Below are 13801 nucleotides of genomic sequence, written 5' to 3'. Positions count from 1 at the left end.
TCTCTGAGGAGAACAAATCCTTCAGACAAAGAATAGAATTCAGGGAGATTAATGAATTTACCAGAAATCAGGAATCAATACTTCAAAACCAAAAAAATGAAAAATTAGAAGAAAATGTGAAATATCTCATTGAAAAACCAACTGATATGGAAAACAGACTTAGGAAAGGTAATTTGAAAATTATTGGAATACCTGAAAGTCATGATCAGGAAAAGAGCCTTGACATCATTTTCAAAGAATTACTACAGGAAAATTGCCCTGATATTCTAGAAGCAGAGGGCAAAATAGAAATGGAGAGAATCCACCGATCCCCCCGAGAAAGAGATCCCAAAAAACCAACCCCCAGGAATATTATAGCCAAGTTCCAGAACTCCCAAGTCAAAGAGAAAATATTACAAGCAGCCAAAAGGACACAGTTCAAATATCGTGGAGCTGCAGTCAGGATCACACAGGACTTAGCAGCAACTACATTGGAAGCTCATAGGACCTGGAATATAAAATACCGGAAGGCAAAAGAGCTTAGAATGCAGCCAAGAATCAACTACCCAGCAAGGCTGAATGTCCTCTTCCAGGGAAAAAGATGGACTTTCAATGAACCAGGGGAATTTCAAATGTTCCTTTTGGAATGGCCAGAGCTGAATAGAAGATTTGATCTTCAGATACAGGACTTGGGTGAAGCATAGAGAGTAGAGAAGGGGAAAATATGAGGGACTTGATGATGATGAACTGCATATATTCCTGCATAGAAAAATGACACTGATAATACTCATATGAACCTTAATCAGTTAATAGAGCAGGTAGAGGGAGCTTTTATAGTTGAAGCACAGGAGAAAGCTGAATTCGAAGATAAAATATGGTGTAAAAATGGAGTCAATAGAAAAAAGGGAAATGTAATGGGAGAAACAAAAAGGAGAGGGGGGAATAGGCCAAGATATTTCATATAATAAGATTTTTCTTTATTACAGTGAGCTATTGCAATGATATGGAAGGGGGGAAGGCAAGGGGGAATGAGGGAATCTTCACTCTCATCAGAGGTGGCTCAGAGAGGAAACAGCACATATATATATACACACACACACACACACACACACACACACACTCAATGGGGTATAGATATCTGGAGTAAGAAGGAGGGGGGAGCAGGGGGAAGGGGGGGTATGAGTGATGGAGGAGAGGATGGACCATGGGGGGAGAGTGGTCAGATATAGAACATTTTCTTTTTTACTTCTTGCAAGGGGCTGGGATTGGATGGCCTGTCCGGGACCATAGGGCCAGGTGGATTCGGGCCTAAGGGGTGGTAGGGGGGCTCAGGGCTTCTTGGCCCCAGGACCAGGGAGCTGTCTGCCCCGCCACTCAGATACCCTACAGCAGAGCCAGAGTGAAAGGAGAGAGAAAATATGGTACATGGTAGTGGAGAAATAAGAAAGGAGGGAGTTGCGATCAGCAATGGCAACGTTGGATAAATATGGAAGTAACTTTTGCAATGGACTTATCATAAAGAATGAGATCCAGACAGAGTTGTTGGTGTTGGAACAGAGACTGAAGCACATTTTTTATTATTATTATTATTTGGGGGAGTGTGCAGGGCAAATGGGGCTGGTTGGCCTGCCTGGGGCCATATAACAGGGTGATCTTTGGGTGTCTGAGGCTGGATTTAGACCCAGGTGCTCCTGGCTCAAGGGCCAATGCTCTGTCTGCCACCCAGCCACCCCTACTATTATTACTATTTTATTTTATTTTGGGTCTTTTTTTTTCTTCTTTTAGGTTTTTGCAGGGCAGTGGGGATCAGGTGGTTTGCATGTCATATGGCTGGGTGATTGTTGGGTCTACAGGGCTGGATGTGGGCTCGGGTGCTCATGGCTCCAGGGCTGGTGCTCCATCCATTGCACCACCTGGCCATACCTACAATTATTACTATTATTTTTTTTTATTTTAATTTTTTTCTCTCCCCTTTACTTTACTGCCCAAGCAAGTCTATATTCACGGTGGGGAGGGGTATTTTGTTTACTCTTAAAAAAGAATATTTTATTAATGTAAAAAAAATTTGTACAAAATGAGAATTAAAAAATAAAATTAAATTTAAAAAAAAGAGATATTTCAGTCTTATGTTTTAAATTTTTTTGGTACATAGTATGCCAGTGTGACCCTCCTAGCTATTTAACAAGTGGAATTATTTTTAATAATGAAAAATATTTTTTTAATTGTAAAGATAGATGAGAGGGGCAGCTAGGCGGCACAGTGGATAGAGCATTGGTCCTGAAGTCAAGAGGACCTGAGTTCAAATGCAGCCTGGTTATTTCTATTTCTATTTCAAGATAATATTGTCATACTTAGAAAATATTTTTAATGGGGAGAAAAATAAATTATTTTAAAATTGGATTTGAATGTTCTTTTCATTATAAAATTGAGTTTTATGGATAATTATCTTGATATTCCCTTAAATAGAAGTAAACAATGATTAAAACTTTAAAAATAAAATTAAAAAATAAGAAGATACAGTAGCTCACTTTAACTGTTTTGCTTTTTCAGGGATGAAGAGTTTTCTGTGAGTTCAGTGTTGGCTTCTGATGTTATTCATGCAAGCCGAAAGGATATCCCCTGTATCTTTAGGGTAAGTGTAAAGGTTAGCATTTCTTCACTGAAGTCAAAATTTTTTCACCTAAATAAGTATTGTATCTATATCTAAATTGTAAGCTTCCAAAGAATAGATGAGGCTATGACAATGGATGTGAGAGAAGACTGAAATACCTAAATCCTATTTTGTCTTTTAAACCAAGAAATCTTTTAGATTGGAAAGGACAAAATTTAGCAATAGGGAGCATTAATCAGGGTGAGTAGGTGGGGTGAAAGAGAGCTTCTAGCTATAATTGATTAGTTTAATTAAACAATCTTTCCTAAAAGAATTATGTCCCAGGATACTGAAAGTACTAGCTCATAAAATTACTGATTCCACGTCAGTAATCTTTGAAAGGTCTTAATACTAGGCTTGGAAAAAGGCAAACATCTTCCTAAAAGGAAAGAAAATGGACTCTGCAAACTATATTGGGCAAAGAACTTGACTTCCAAAATTCCAAAATACAGTGTTCCTTAAATTTGGTTCAAAAATGCATTTCTACATGTATCAACAAGTCAAAAGTAAGTTTTAGTTTTATGCTATATACAGAATACAATAATTGCTTAAAATGTAAAGCCAAAAAGAGATATGGTCCCTACTATCAAGAAGTTTTTAGGAAGTCATCATATAAAAGGAATTCCATATGGGGTTGTGATACGAAGTCTAGACTGTGAGAAACAGATTGTGGAGGGGGAATGAAGGGCTCACTTGGGTCATTGCTCAAAATGGAATTTTTCTGGAAGAACTCACTAATGAGAGAGAGGCCCCAAGTAAGAACTGGGAAAGGGCAATAGGTTTTTCCAGATTGAGAAGATGTAGAGGTCTTTGGCTAGATAGCAACTTGTGTGAAAAAATTGGAAAGTTTTAATGGAACACAAGATCAATATGATTCAGTGGTGTGATAATGATGTATGTTTAGGTTATATTAAGGAAGGCATGGAGTTCAGAACTAGGGAGATGATAGTTCTGCCCATATCAAACTAAGTTTAGAGCAGATGTCCTACACTTTAGGAAGGATATTAATTAAGCCAGAGAATATTCTGAGGAAAGTAACTGGAATGATGTGAAGACTTCAAGATCATGCCTTCTAATAAATAATTACATGTTGGAACTAATCAATAAACATTTATAAAGTGCATACTTTATACCAGGGACAGTACTAAGCTCTGGGGACACAAAAAGAGACAAAAAAACAGCCCCAGCCCCCAAGAACCATACAGTCTAATGGGGGAGACAACATGCCAACAAATATTTACAGAGTAGGATATATATATATATAGTCCATGAGTGTAGGTATATGTATATAAATACATGTTTATACAAATATATGTATTTATATGTATATACATACACATATGTGATAAATAAGAAGTAATTAACAGAAGAAAACTTTCCAGTAAAAGAAGGCATTTTAGTTGGAACTCAAAAGATATAAGGGACAGAGCAGAAGAAGGAGAACACCATGCCAGGCATGAAGGACAATCATAGGGAAATAGTGTCTTGTTAATGGAATGACCAGAACACTGGTGTGACTGGATTGAAGAGTAGGTTATAAAGGGTTTTGAAGGCCAAACAGAACATTTTGTACTGGATCCTGGAGGCAAGAAGGAATATTTTAGTACAGGGTGAGATTGGAAGACAAAACGAACATTTTTAGGTATCTTTGAGTATTTGAAGAGCATTTACTTATTTTTTGCACTTTCAAAACAACCAGCATAGTCATAAACCCTAGGGGATACAAAAAAAAAAGGTCATAAGAGGTCCTTTTCCCTCAAAGAGTTCCCATTTTAGTGAGGAAGGCACTCTGCACATAACTCGTAAGTATAAGATCTATAGATTATAAATGGGAGGCAATTTCTAGGGAAAGGAGCAGGGAAGAGGGAGGAGTATTAGAAATGGAGATGGCAAAGACCTGTTATCAAAAGTGGGAAGTGAACCAGGTTTGAAAATAAGTCAGGGGGTGGCTAGGTGGCGTAGTGGATAAAGCACCATCCTTGGAGTCAGGAGTACCTGGGTTCAAATCCGGTCTCAGACACTTAATAATTACCTAGCTGTGTGGCCTTGGGCAAGCCACTTAACCCCATTTGCCTTGCAAAAAACCTAAAAAACAAAACGAAAATAAGTCAGGGAAGCCAGGAAGTGGAGGTGAAGAGAAAAACCATTCCATGTTGGGGACAGTGTCTTTTCACTTGGACACTCATGCAAAGTGATCTAATAGAATGTGTACAACAGCCAGAGAATTTATGTTTCTGAACATTCCTGATATTTTTTAACAAGCTAATTAGTTTCTATATTCTTTCTCTCTCTCTCACTCACTCTTGTTCTTGCTCTCGCTCTTGCTCTCTCCATATATATATATATATATATATATATATATATATATATATATGGATGTATATATATACATATATATACATATATACATACATACATACATACATACGTATATCATATTGTTTAGTGAGAATATCCAAATATGTTAATGACAGGAGAAAATAATTTAACATTAGCATTTTGCAGAGCCTCTCCCCCTTTGTTTTTGGCATGGGTTCTTTTGCTAATAATTAATTATTCTGTTAATGAAAAACAACATAACTGTGTTGGCAATGTCAATTTTTTTTTTTAAATAGCATTTTAAAGACTGTCATTGTTGCTTTTTTGCTGTGTCAGAAATTAACCTAGAATAAAAGTACTTGTTTCCTAATGTTTCAATAATTTGTTTTTAGGTAACAGCTTCTCAGCTTTCAGCATCAAGTAAATGTTCAGTCCTGATGTTAGCAGATAGTGAGAATGAGAAGAGCAAATGGGTGTGCTTACTAAATGAACTGCACCGAATTTTGAAAAAGAATAAACTTAAAGACCGTTCAGTCTACATCCCTAAAGAGGCCTATGACAGCACTCTCCCCCTCATTAAAACAACCCAAGCAGCAGCCATCATAGGTGGGAATTGTATGATCAACATTCCATCTTTATTAGTGAAAATGCTTTACTTTCACAACATGGGCAATGATGATAAGTCTTTTTCTATAGTTTTCATTTCTATTCATATGTGTATGAAGCATTTATTTTTCCATATCCCTAAGGTTCTTTGGTTACCTTGCTTAACAAGATCTGAAAGATTCAGTGGACTTCAGGCAAATCACTTAACTTCTTTAAGCCTGTTTCCTTATCTTTAAAATGGAAATAAAAATTCATCAACTTACAGGATTGTGAGAGGATCAAATAGATCTTATATATGAAGTGCTTTGTAAACTTTAAAAATACCATCTAATTAGTTATTATTGTCATCTCTCCTCCAAATTGGCTGGATAAAATTAGTTCTAAATTGATCTGTAGATCTGTATCAGATTCTTCCTTTCACATTGTATCCCCATTAAGCCAAAAAATGGAACTGAACTTGGATCTCTGTCTTTTTTCTATTTATAAATATTATAGCTGGCATGGAAGCATATCTTTATTTTAATTTCTAATTGTTTGAAAAAGTAGTGATAGATTGTTTAGCAATGGTCATGCTTTTTGATCTTTTAGTCATTATCTCGAGATAAGTAGTAATGTTTTTCTTGAAAGGAAAATGAATTGTGTAAAAGTGAATTATCATTCCTTTTCTATTTTATGTACTAAATCGGCAATTCGTGTTAACTTTTGTTTAAATTTATCTCTGGTGCCTTATTACTTGTATTAGGATACTTATCTGATTTACCCTATTGGCTTCTAGTAGTATTTACTATATAAAAATTCTTGACCTTTTTATTTATGTGTCATAGATCATGAAAGGATAGCTCTGGGAAATGAAGAAGGGTTATTTGTTGTACATGTCACAAAAGATGGTAAGGAAAAACTTCATTCTCTTGGGAAAACTTTAAACCATGCATTTCAGGAAAAAGAGGAAACTTAACAGTAATGAGTTTTTGTCTTTTGTTTATTTTAAAACAAAAATTTTATAACTTGATATATTTACAGTTTTAAAGTTTCCAATTTTTCAATGCTCCCTATTCCCTCTAGGGTCTAAAACTTCAGTTCTTTTTCTTATTTTATCATCAGTAATAATTAGAATTTACTCAGGTGGCAATCTTAAAGATGATAGAAAGTTAAAAATGTTTTGCTTGAATTTTTCTTCACTATATTAATACAAAAATAATTGACAAACATGTAGTTATTTCAGATAAATTAGAAAATGTTTATATGTAATTATAATATTATATGACTTCACATAGGATCATAATATAAGTATTATTTGTTTTAAATAATTTATTCTGACTTTAATTTGTGTAGAGATCATTCGTGTTGGTGACAATAAGAAGGTTCACCAGATTGAACTCATTCCAAATGAACAGCTCATTGCTGTGATCTCAGGACGAAACCGCCATGTGCGACTTTTCCCCATGTCAGCTTTGGATGGACGAGAGACTGAATTTTTTAAATTGGCAGAAACTAAAGGTTGCCAAACTATAGCTTCTGGACAGGTGCGCCATGGAGCTCTTACATGCCTATGTGTGGCTATGAAAAGACAGGTCCTATGTTATGAACTAAATCAAAGTAAAACTCGTCACAAAAAGATGAAGGAGATTCAAGTCTTGGGTAACGTCCAGTGGATGTCAGTTTTCAGTGAACGACTCTGTGTGGGATTTCAATCAGGATTCCTCAGATATCCCCTCCCTGGAGATGGGAATCCATACAGCTTGCTCCATCCAGATGACCATACACTGTCATTTATTGCACAACAGCCAACTGATGCAATCTGTGCAGTTGAGATCTCCAGTAAAGAGTATCTGCTGTGTTTTAGCAGCGTTGGAGTATATATTGACTGCCAGGGCAGAAGATCAAGACAACAAGAACTGATGTGGCCTGCAGTACCATCCTCTTGCTGTAAGAGTTGCTTACCTGTACCTACTTTATGTCTTTTAACTGCCCTGTTTTATCAGAATTAATAATGGGTTTCAAATGTTTTTTTTTAATTACTGTAAAAAGTTTCTCAAAATATTTACCATGCTTTTTCATGGACCATTAATAATAGCTGTGATGAAATAAATTGTAGATCAACAGAATTAATATTTAAGTCTGTAATGATATAAACAAAAGACCTGAAATTAGTATCTAAATCTTACATTGCGATAAATCGCTTGGATGAACTTTGAATCCATTTTGTTGGGTATAGATTATTTGTTTTTCAGTCATTCTGTGACCCTATTTGAGATTTTCTTGGCAAAGATGCTGGAGTATTTTCAGATCATTTTACAGGTGAATAAACTGTGGTCAGCATGATTAAATGACCTGACCAGAGTCGTACAGCTGATAAGTTTCTGAGGCCAGATTTGAACTCAAGATGAGACTTCTTGACTCCAGGCCCACCCAGCTACCCTAAATATCATTGTAATTGCCCAGATTATAGTTCATAAAATCTCAAAAACTAAAATAGAAAATTAACTACTACACTAATTTAACTTATTAAGTATCTACTGAATATAGGATAGAACTGAACATAGGATAGTAGGAAAGATGCAAAGTTTACATGTCATTGCTCTCTGCCTTCAAAGAGTTTAGAGTAGACTTTAAAATTTTTTTTTATTTATTTAAGACAATAGGGTTAAGTGACTTGTCCAAGGTCACACAGCTATCAATTATTACATGTCTGAGTCCAGATTTGAACTCAAGTCCTCTTGACTCCACCAGGGTCAGTATTCTAGCCAGCTTCCCCCTAGAGTAGACTTTTAAAAAGGCTAGTATGTGTTTGGAGAATACCAAATAAAATAATTAACAAATATCTCATTCTCATATCTTGGAAAATATGTTATGCACTTTATTCAAAATGTATAATATATCTGATATTTAATGAGTAGCCAATTAATTAATCTTAAATTCTAAATGCACTGTTGCCCCCTATTCTCCTTAGGTTACAACGCACCATACCTCTCAGTGTACAGTGAAAATGCAGTTGATATATTTGATGTCAATTCCATGGAATGGATTCAGACAATCCCCCTCAAGAAGGTAATTCTGTACTGTAGTTAAGAAACAAAACACTACACTCTTAAAGAGGTGTACTACATGGAAAAATGACAGAAAAAGTAGTTGATAATTTGGAGGTTTCTTTACATGTAAGGGGGAAAAAAGGGAGGAATAAATGATAAATTTTACTATAAGTATATAGTATGTTCCTTTTACTTTGCTGTATTTGGTTCCAGAGTGTAAATATGACTTTGACTGCTTTATTCTCCTACGTCTAAGATGAATATAATCTTCCTTCCCCTATACTTGGTTTAAAAAAAAAGGACCTAGATCATGTATAATTTTTAATTATGACTGGTTTCTCTATATTGTATGATTTATAAAAAGCAAAACAATTATAAAATTTGTAACAGTGAATTAAAAAAAGATTAGGATTTTATAGGTTCAGATTTTGTTAAAAAATAAAGCTCATTTTCATCTTATGTCACAGTTGGTGATAGAAAATTGCCACAATGAGAAAAACCAATTGAGGAGTGAGTAGAAGCACTTTCATAAAGATATGTGTGTATACTAGCTATCCAGGTGGAAATAATCAAATTACATTTCAATAATTGTCCAATTTCAAAATTAGTTCTTTATAAATAATAAAAAACTGAAGCAATAAAAACTTTAGCCTTTAACTCACTTTAACATTTTTTAAGATACTTATGAACCTGCACAAGAAATATCATTTTGTCAGCGTAACAGTCATAGTCACATGACTACAAAAGGGTAATTTCAGTTAAATAATTTATTCCATTTAAAGGAAATTAGCATTTTTAAATGGATATATTTTTACCTGAGATAATTATATCTTTGTGTTGATATTTCAAGTTATATATTTTATGCCTTCAGGACCAGAATTAATATTATCACTCTATATTTCTCACAAATTATATCTGAGACTGTAATGTTTATATTAAGAATGAAAAGAGGTTCTTAATGGTGTATTCATCAATAATCTAATAGTTTTTACAATTTGATTTTGCATTAATTTGTTGAAATAATCATTTTCTTTTTCTTTTTTTTGTTCTATTAGGTGCGTCCCTTAAACACAGAAGGATCATTAAACCTTTTAGGGTTGGAGACAATTAGATTAATATATTTCAAAAATAAGATGGCAGGTAAGGAGGAAATATAGTCTTAATAAGAATACTTGTATGAAAATAATATCCTTTTGTGATCGGAGACTATGCCATACCAGAATCATCTGAAAAACAAGAGATAGGTGGAGAAAAGAAATATTCTCGATAGAAAGAGGGAAAGGCATTTCCTCAACTGTTTGAAGGACTGCAGTCTAAGTGAGATTTTAAATGTATTCTACTTGGTCCCAAAGGTGAGACCTAGAAGCAACGTACGGAAATTGCTGAGAGGCAGATTCAGTCTGAACTCCTTGAGAGCAGGGAGGTTTTCATTGTTTTGTCTGTTCACCATTTATCTCTCTGACTGGCTAACTGTCCACTCACTAGAGGTCTTCAAGCAGAGAATTATAATTATGTACTGAGGATTCTTGGTCAGGAACCAGAGCAGACTAAGAGGTCTCTGGTACTCTCTGATTCTATGAGGCTACTGTAATAGTTTTGTTTATTTGGTTTTTAATGGTCAGAAATTAATGGACTTTGTTTTTTTAATTTGTTTTATTAGATAGACTTGGTTAAGTGACTTGCTCCCGCAAGCTAGTAAATGTCAAGTGCCTGAGGTCACATTTGAACTCAAGGGCTCTGGACTTCAGGACTCTCTATCCCCTATACCATCTAATTGTCCTTTAATGGACTTTTCAAAGTGTTTACCCTATTCATTTATTACTTAATGATAAACTCTTGTCATAAACCTTTCAATTCCTAAATTTCCAAAGAAAAAATATTAGATCATCTATATAAGATTAGCAGTATATGTTAAAATGGAAAGTTATGAATTGATACAATAAACTTGTCCTTGGAATTCATTTCAAATCAGATTTATTTCTGGAAAGTACATTAGAGAGTCAATAAAATCTTATATTTTGAAGATGAAGAAACTGAGGGTTGAAGAAATTATGCGGCTTGCCCCAGCTTCCACGGGTAGTTAAACCAATAATGAAATCCAGGTGCTCTGACTACAGACTTAGCACTTTTTCCATTTTATCACTTAAGTATAGTAAAAATACCACAGAGGGGGATGTATGACTTAGGAATAATCGCTCATCCCACAATCAGCAAATAAAGCAAAAGCAAAGAAAGCCTTAGAACTCACTTAAGGAAAGTGCCCTCTTTCATTCTACCTCCCATTCAGAGTAAGGAAAGGAACCCCATTGATTCTTCAAAGGGAGTGGTCCAAGAGGAAATGAGGTGGTAGCCTCTACTTGACTGGAATGTTAGCCCAAACTATATTTTTAACTATTGTCATTTACTTCTTAAGGATTTTTATAAATGTTACCTGATATCTACCATCCTAGGATATTAGTATCAAAGAAATTGGCATCTGTGGCATTTTAGAGATTTCTTAATAAACTAGAAATATATTTCAGATTAATATTTAATTAAATTGATTTGTTTCTAGTATATTTGAACTCAATTTTTTTCTTTAACAACACATAGCCTTGCAATCAAAGAATATGCAATATAATCCCGGCTCCTTTTTATTATATTAATCTCCTAAGACCTTTCAGGACCCATAGCTTTCATAAAGCCTTTCCCATCAGGTCCCATTTTTTATGTCTTTCTAGCATTTGTATCAGTTCCTTCATTGTGGCTATCTGCTATATTCATTTCTGGACGTTGTTGCACATTTCATCCTTTGTTTCATGTCCTGTCATCCTGACAAGGTTATAAACTCTTAGAAAACAAGTGGCATTGTAGATACTTCCTCTACATTACTTGTAGCATTGAATATTATGATAGTTGTTCAGAAAACACTTGTTTAATTAACTTAAACTGAGAAAAATAACAATTTTATATCCTATTACTTCATCACAGGATTCTGCTATTATTAAAATTTATTTTGAAATGTACATTATGTACTCTAAAAGTACACAGATAGGATGAAATTACATATAAGTTGAAAATAACACATTCTGCCATAAATCAGTACAGGACCCTAGTGTTATTTAAATATTAGAGAATGGGTTCATTTTGAAAATTATATTTTCTAACATTTATTCTATCTTAATGACTGCAAGTTATTCATAAGTTGTTAGTAGCTATTTTATGCCATCTGAATGTCATCATGAAGGCACCATATCTTAATTTCTAAGTAAAACATTTAGAACTGTTCCAACTATGTCATGAATATATCACATTTCATAAATGTGACTGTCTCCAATATTGTTTTCTCATTTTTATAGTAGTTTTATTATATCATGTCCTTATATTGAATCAGGTCCTGAACTTGGAGAAGACAAAAGTAGGTTTAAATTCCAACTTTGACACTTATTGTCTGAATGAACCTAGGCAAAGTTAATCTGACCTCTCTGAGCATCTTATTTTCTCACTTGAAAAATGCAGTTAATATATGGAGTACTTACTTGACAAGGATTTAATGAAGCTCAAATGAAACAATGTTTGCAGGGCACTTTGTAAGCCTTAAATCACTGTATATAAATGTCATTTATTATGATGATGAAAATAATTCTTTAACATGTGTAAATGTCTTTGAGGTTAATAACAGACAAAAACCTATTAGAAGATCATAGGGGCGGCTAGGTGGCTCAGTGGATAAAGCACTGGCTTTGGAGTCAGGAGTGCCTGGGTTCAAATCCGGTCTCAGACACTTAATAATTACCTAGCTGTGTGGCCTTGGACAAGCCATTTAACCCCGTTTGCCCTGCAAAAACCTAAAAATAGATAGATAGATAGATAGATAGATAGATAGATAGATAGATAGATAGATTATAACACAATGCTGTTGAATTCTTTCCTCAAGTGATTAATTAATTTCAAATTCATTTTGTTTTTAATAGAGGGGGATGAGCTAGTTGTTCCTGAAACATCAGATAATAGTCGGAAACAAATGGTTCGAAACATCAATAATAAACGGCGTTACTCCTTCAGAGTCCCAGAAGAGGAAAGGATGCAACAGAGGAGGTCGGTATTTAACTTATATTTGTCTTCTGTCCATGCCTGTAGACCCTGAAGGACCATTTGTTTGGTGAAAGTTCTGTATTATTTGTGTGAAAGCAATAGTCAGTCTCTGAAACTCTGTCAGACACCTGTGTGTGTGTCAGTTCAGCAATGTGTTTTATCTTGTCTGTATAATTTGAACTAATCCTTCTATGGTTGTAAATTTGCACTGGATTCAAGTATATTATTTGGACTTTTAAATAAATGTGTACAATAGCTGTAATTTGGAATGCATGCCTCCACAAACTGAGTACATATAGTTCATATGTGTGTATATACTCTTAACTGTACATTTGAAGAGTTCTAATAAACATTTTATTAAAGAAGAAGTGGCACTAAATGTAAATATGGATTAAATACTTTTAGACTCTGGTTCTGCTTTTCTTTATTTAATTATTCTTGTACAATCTGTGAATTTACATTAAAATTTTTCATTAATGGTGTATTACCTAGATAATAATTTTGCTGGAATTTCTGTAATTCTGTAAGGCAAAAGACAGATAATGATTCCATTTATATATAGAAATATCTCTAATGTTATAATTTTTAATGATAAACAATAAAACAGTCCAGAATTGTCTGGGGCAGAGATTTTTTTTTTTGTCGTGACTGCATAAGGTCCTGTTTTCCACCAGAAACTAAGTTATTTTAAACTCTTCCAGAGAGGGAATATCTTCCTTCTCTACTCACTTAAGTTTTCCATTGAAAAGATTATAAATCCTTTTCTATGGTTTCTGTGTTACCTTGAGAATAACTGTAATATAACAGCAGAAATGTTAACATTTAACTCTGAATGTCCAGGTAAATTTGGGGGGTATTTCATTTTGTTGTTATATTATTGAATGCCTAAAAAAGTAACTTCCAAAACACTGCTAAGGTAATTCTAATTCCAAACATGAATAAACGTGCAGTATTCTTCTAATTATATTTTTTTCTGTCCTTTGGCTTCTCCACCTTCGAAGAAGAACCAGGTCACCATTGCATCCCCCTTCTGCATCTTTTCTTGAATGTGATCTCAGCTCACTCTGACTGTTAATTCTCTGCCTCAGTCACGATTTGGAATTTTTATGGGTGCATTTATTGGCTTGCAAGACAGAACTTTCCC

The 13801-nt window shown here is 34.3% G+C and overlaps 1 protein-coding gene across 7 annotated transcripts in view; it reads left to right on the top strand.

The window, feature by feature from the left end:
* CDC42BPA (CDC42 binding protein kinase alpha) overlaps positions 1 to 13801 on the top strand; it is a 364566-nt gene that overhangs the window by 315078 nt on the left and 35687 nt on the right. For all 7 annotated transcript variants that reach the window (XM_074222837.1, XM_074222834.1, XM_074222835.1 and 4 more), the window contains 7 exons: positions 2530 to 2611; positions 5341 to 5554; positions 6379 to 6441; positions 6887 to 7480; positions 8505 to 8602; positions 9639 to 9723; positions 12537 to 12660. In XM_074222837.1, coding sequence (XP_074078938.1) covers positions 2530 to 2611; positions 5341 to 5554; positions 6379 to 6441; positions 6887 to 7480; positions 8505 to 8602; positions 9639 to 9723; positions 12537 to 12660 — 1260 coding nt within the window. The remainder of the gene's footprint in view (positions 1 to 2529; positions 2612 to 5340; positions 5555 to 6378; positions 6442 to 6886; positions 7481 to 8504; positions 8603 to 9638; positions 9724 to 12536; positions 12661 to 13801) is intronic.

Source organism: Macrotis lagotis, chromosome 2 (assembly GCF_037893015.1).
Source record: "Macrotis lagotis isolate mMagLag1 chromosome 2, bilby.v1.9.chrom.fasta, whole genome shotgun sequence".
Taxonomy (NCBI): domain Eukaryota; kingdom Metazoa; phylum Chordata; class Mammalia; order Peramelemorphia; family Peramelidae; genus Macrotis; species Macrotis lagotis.
The sequence above is the reverse complement of the archived record's forward strand: the minus strand, read 5'-3'. Positions and strand labels throughout refer to the sequence as shown.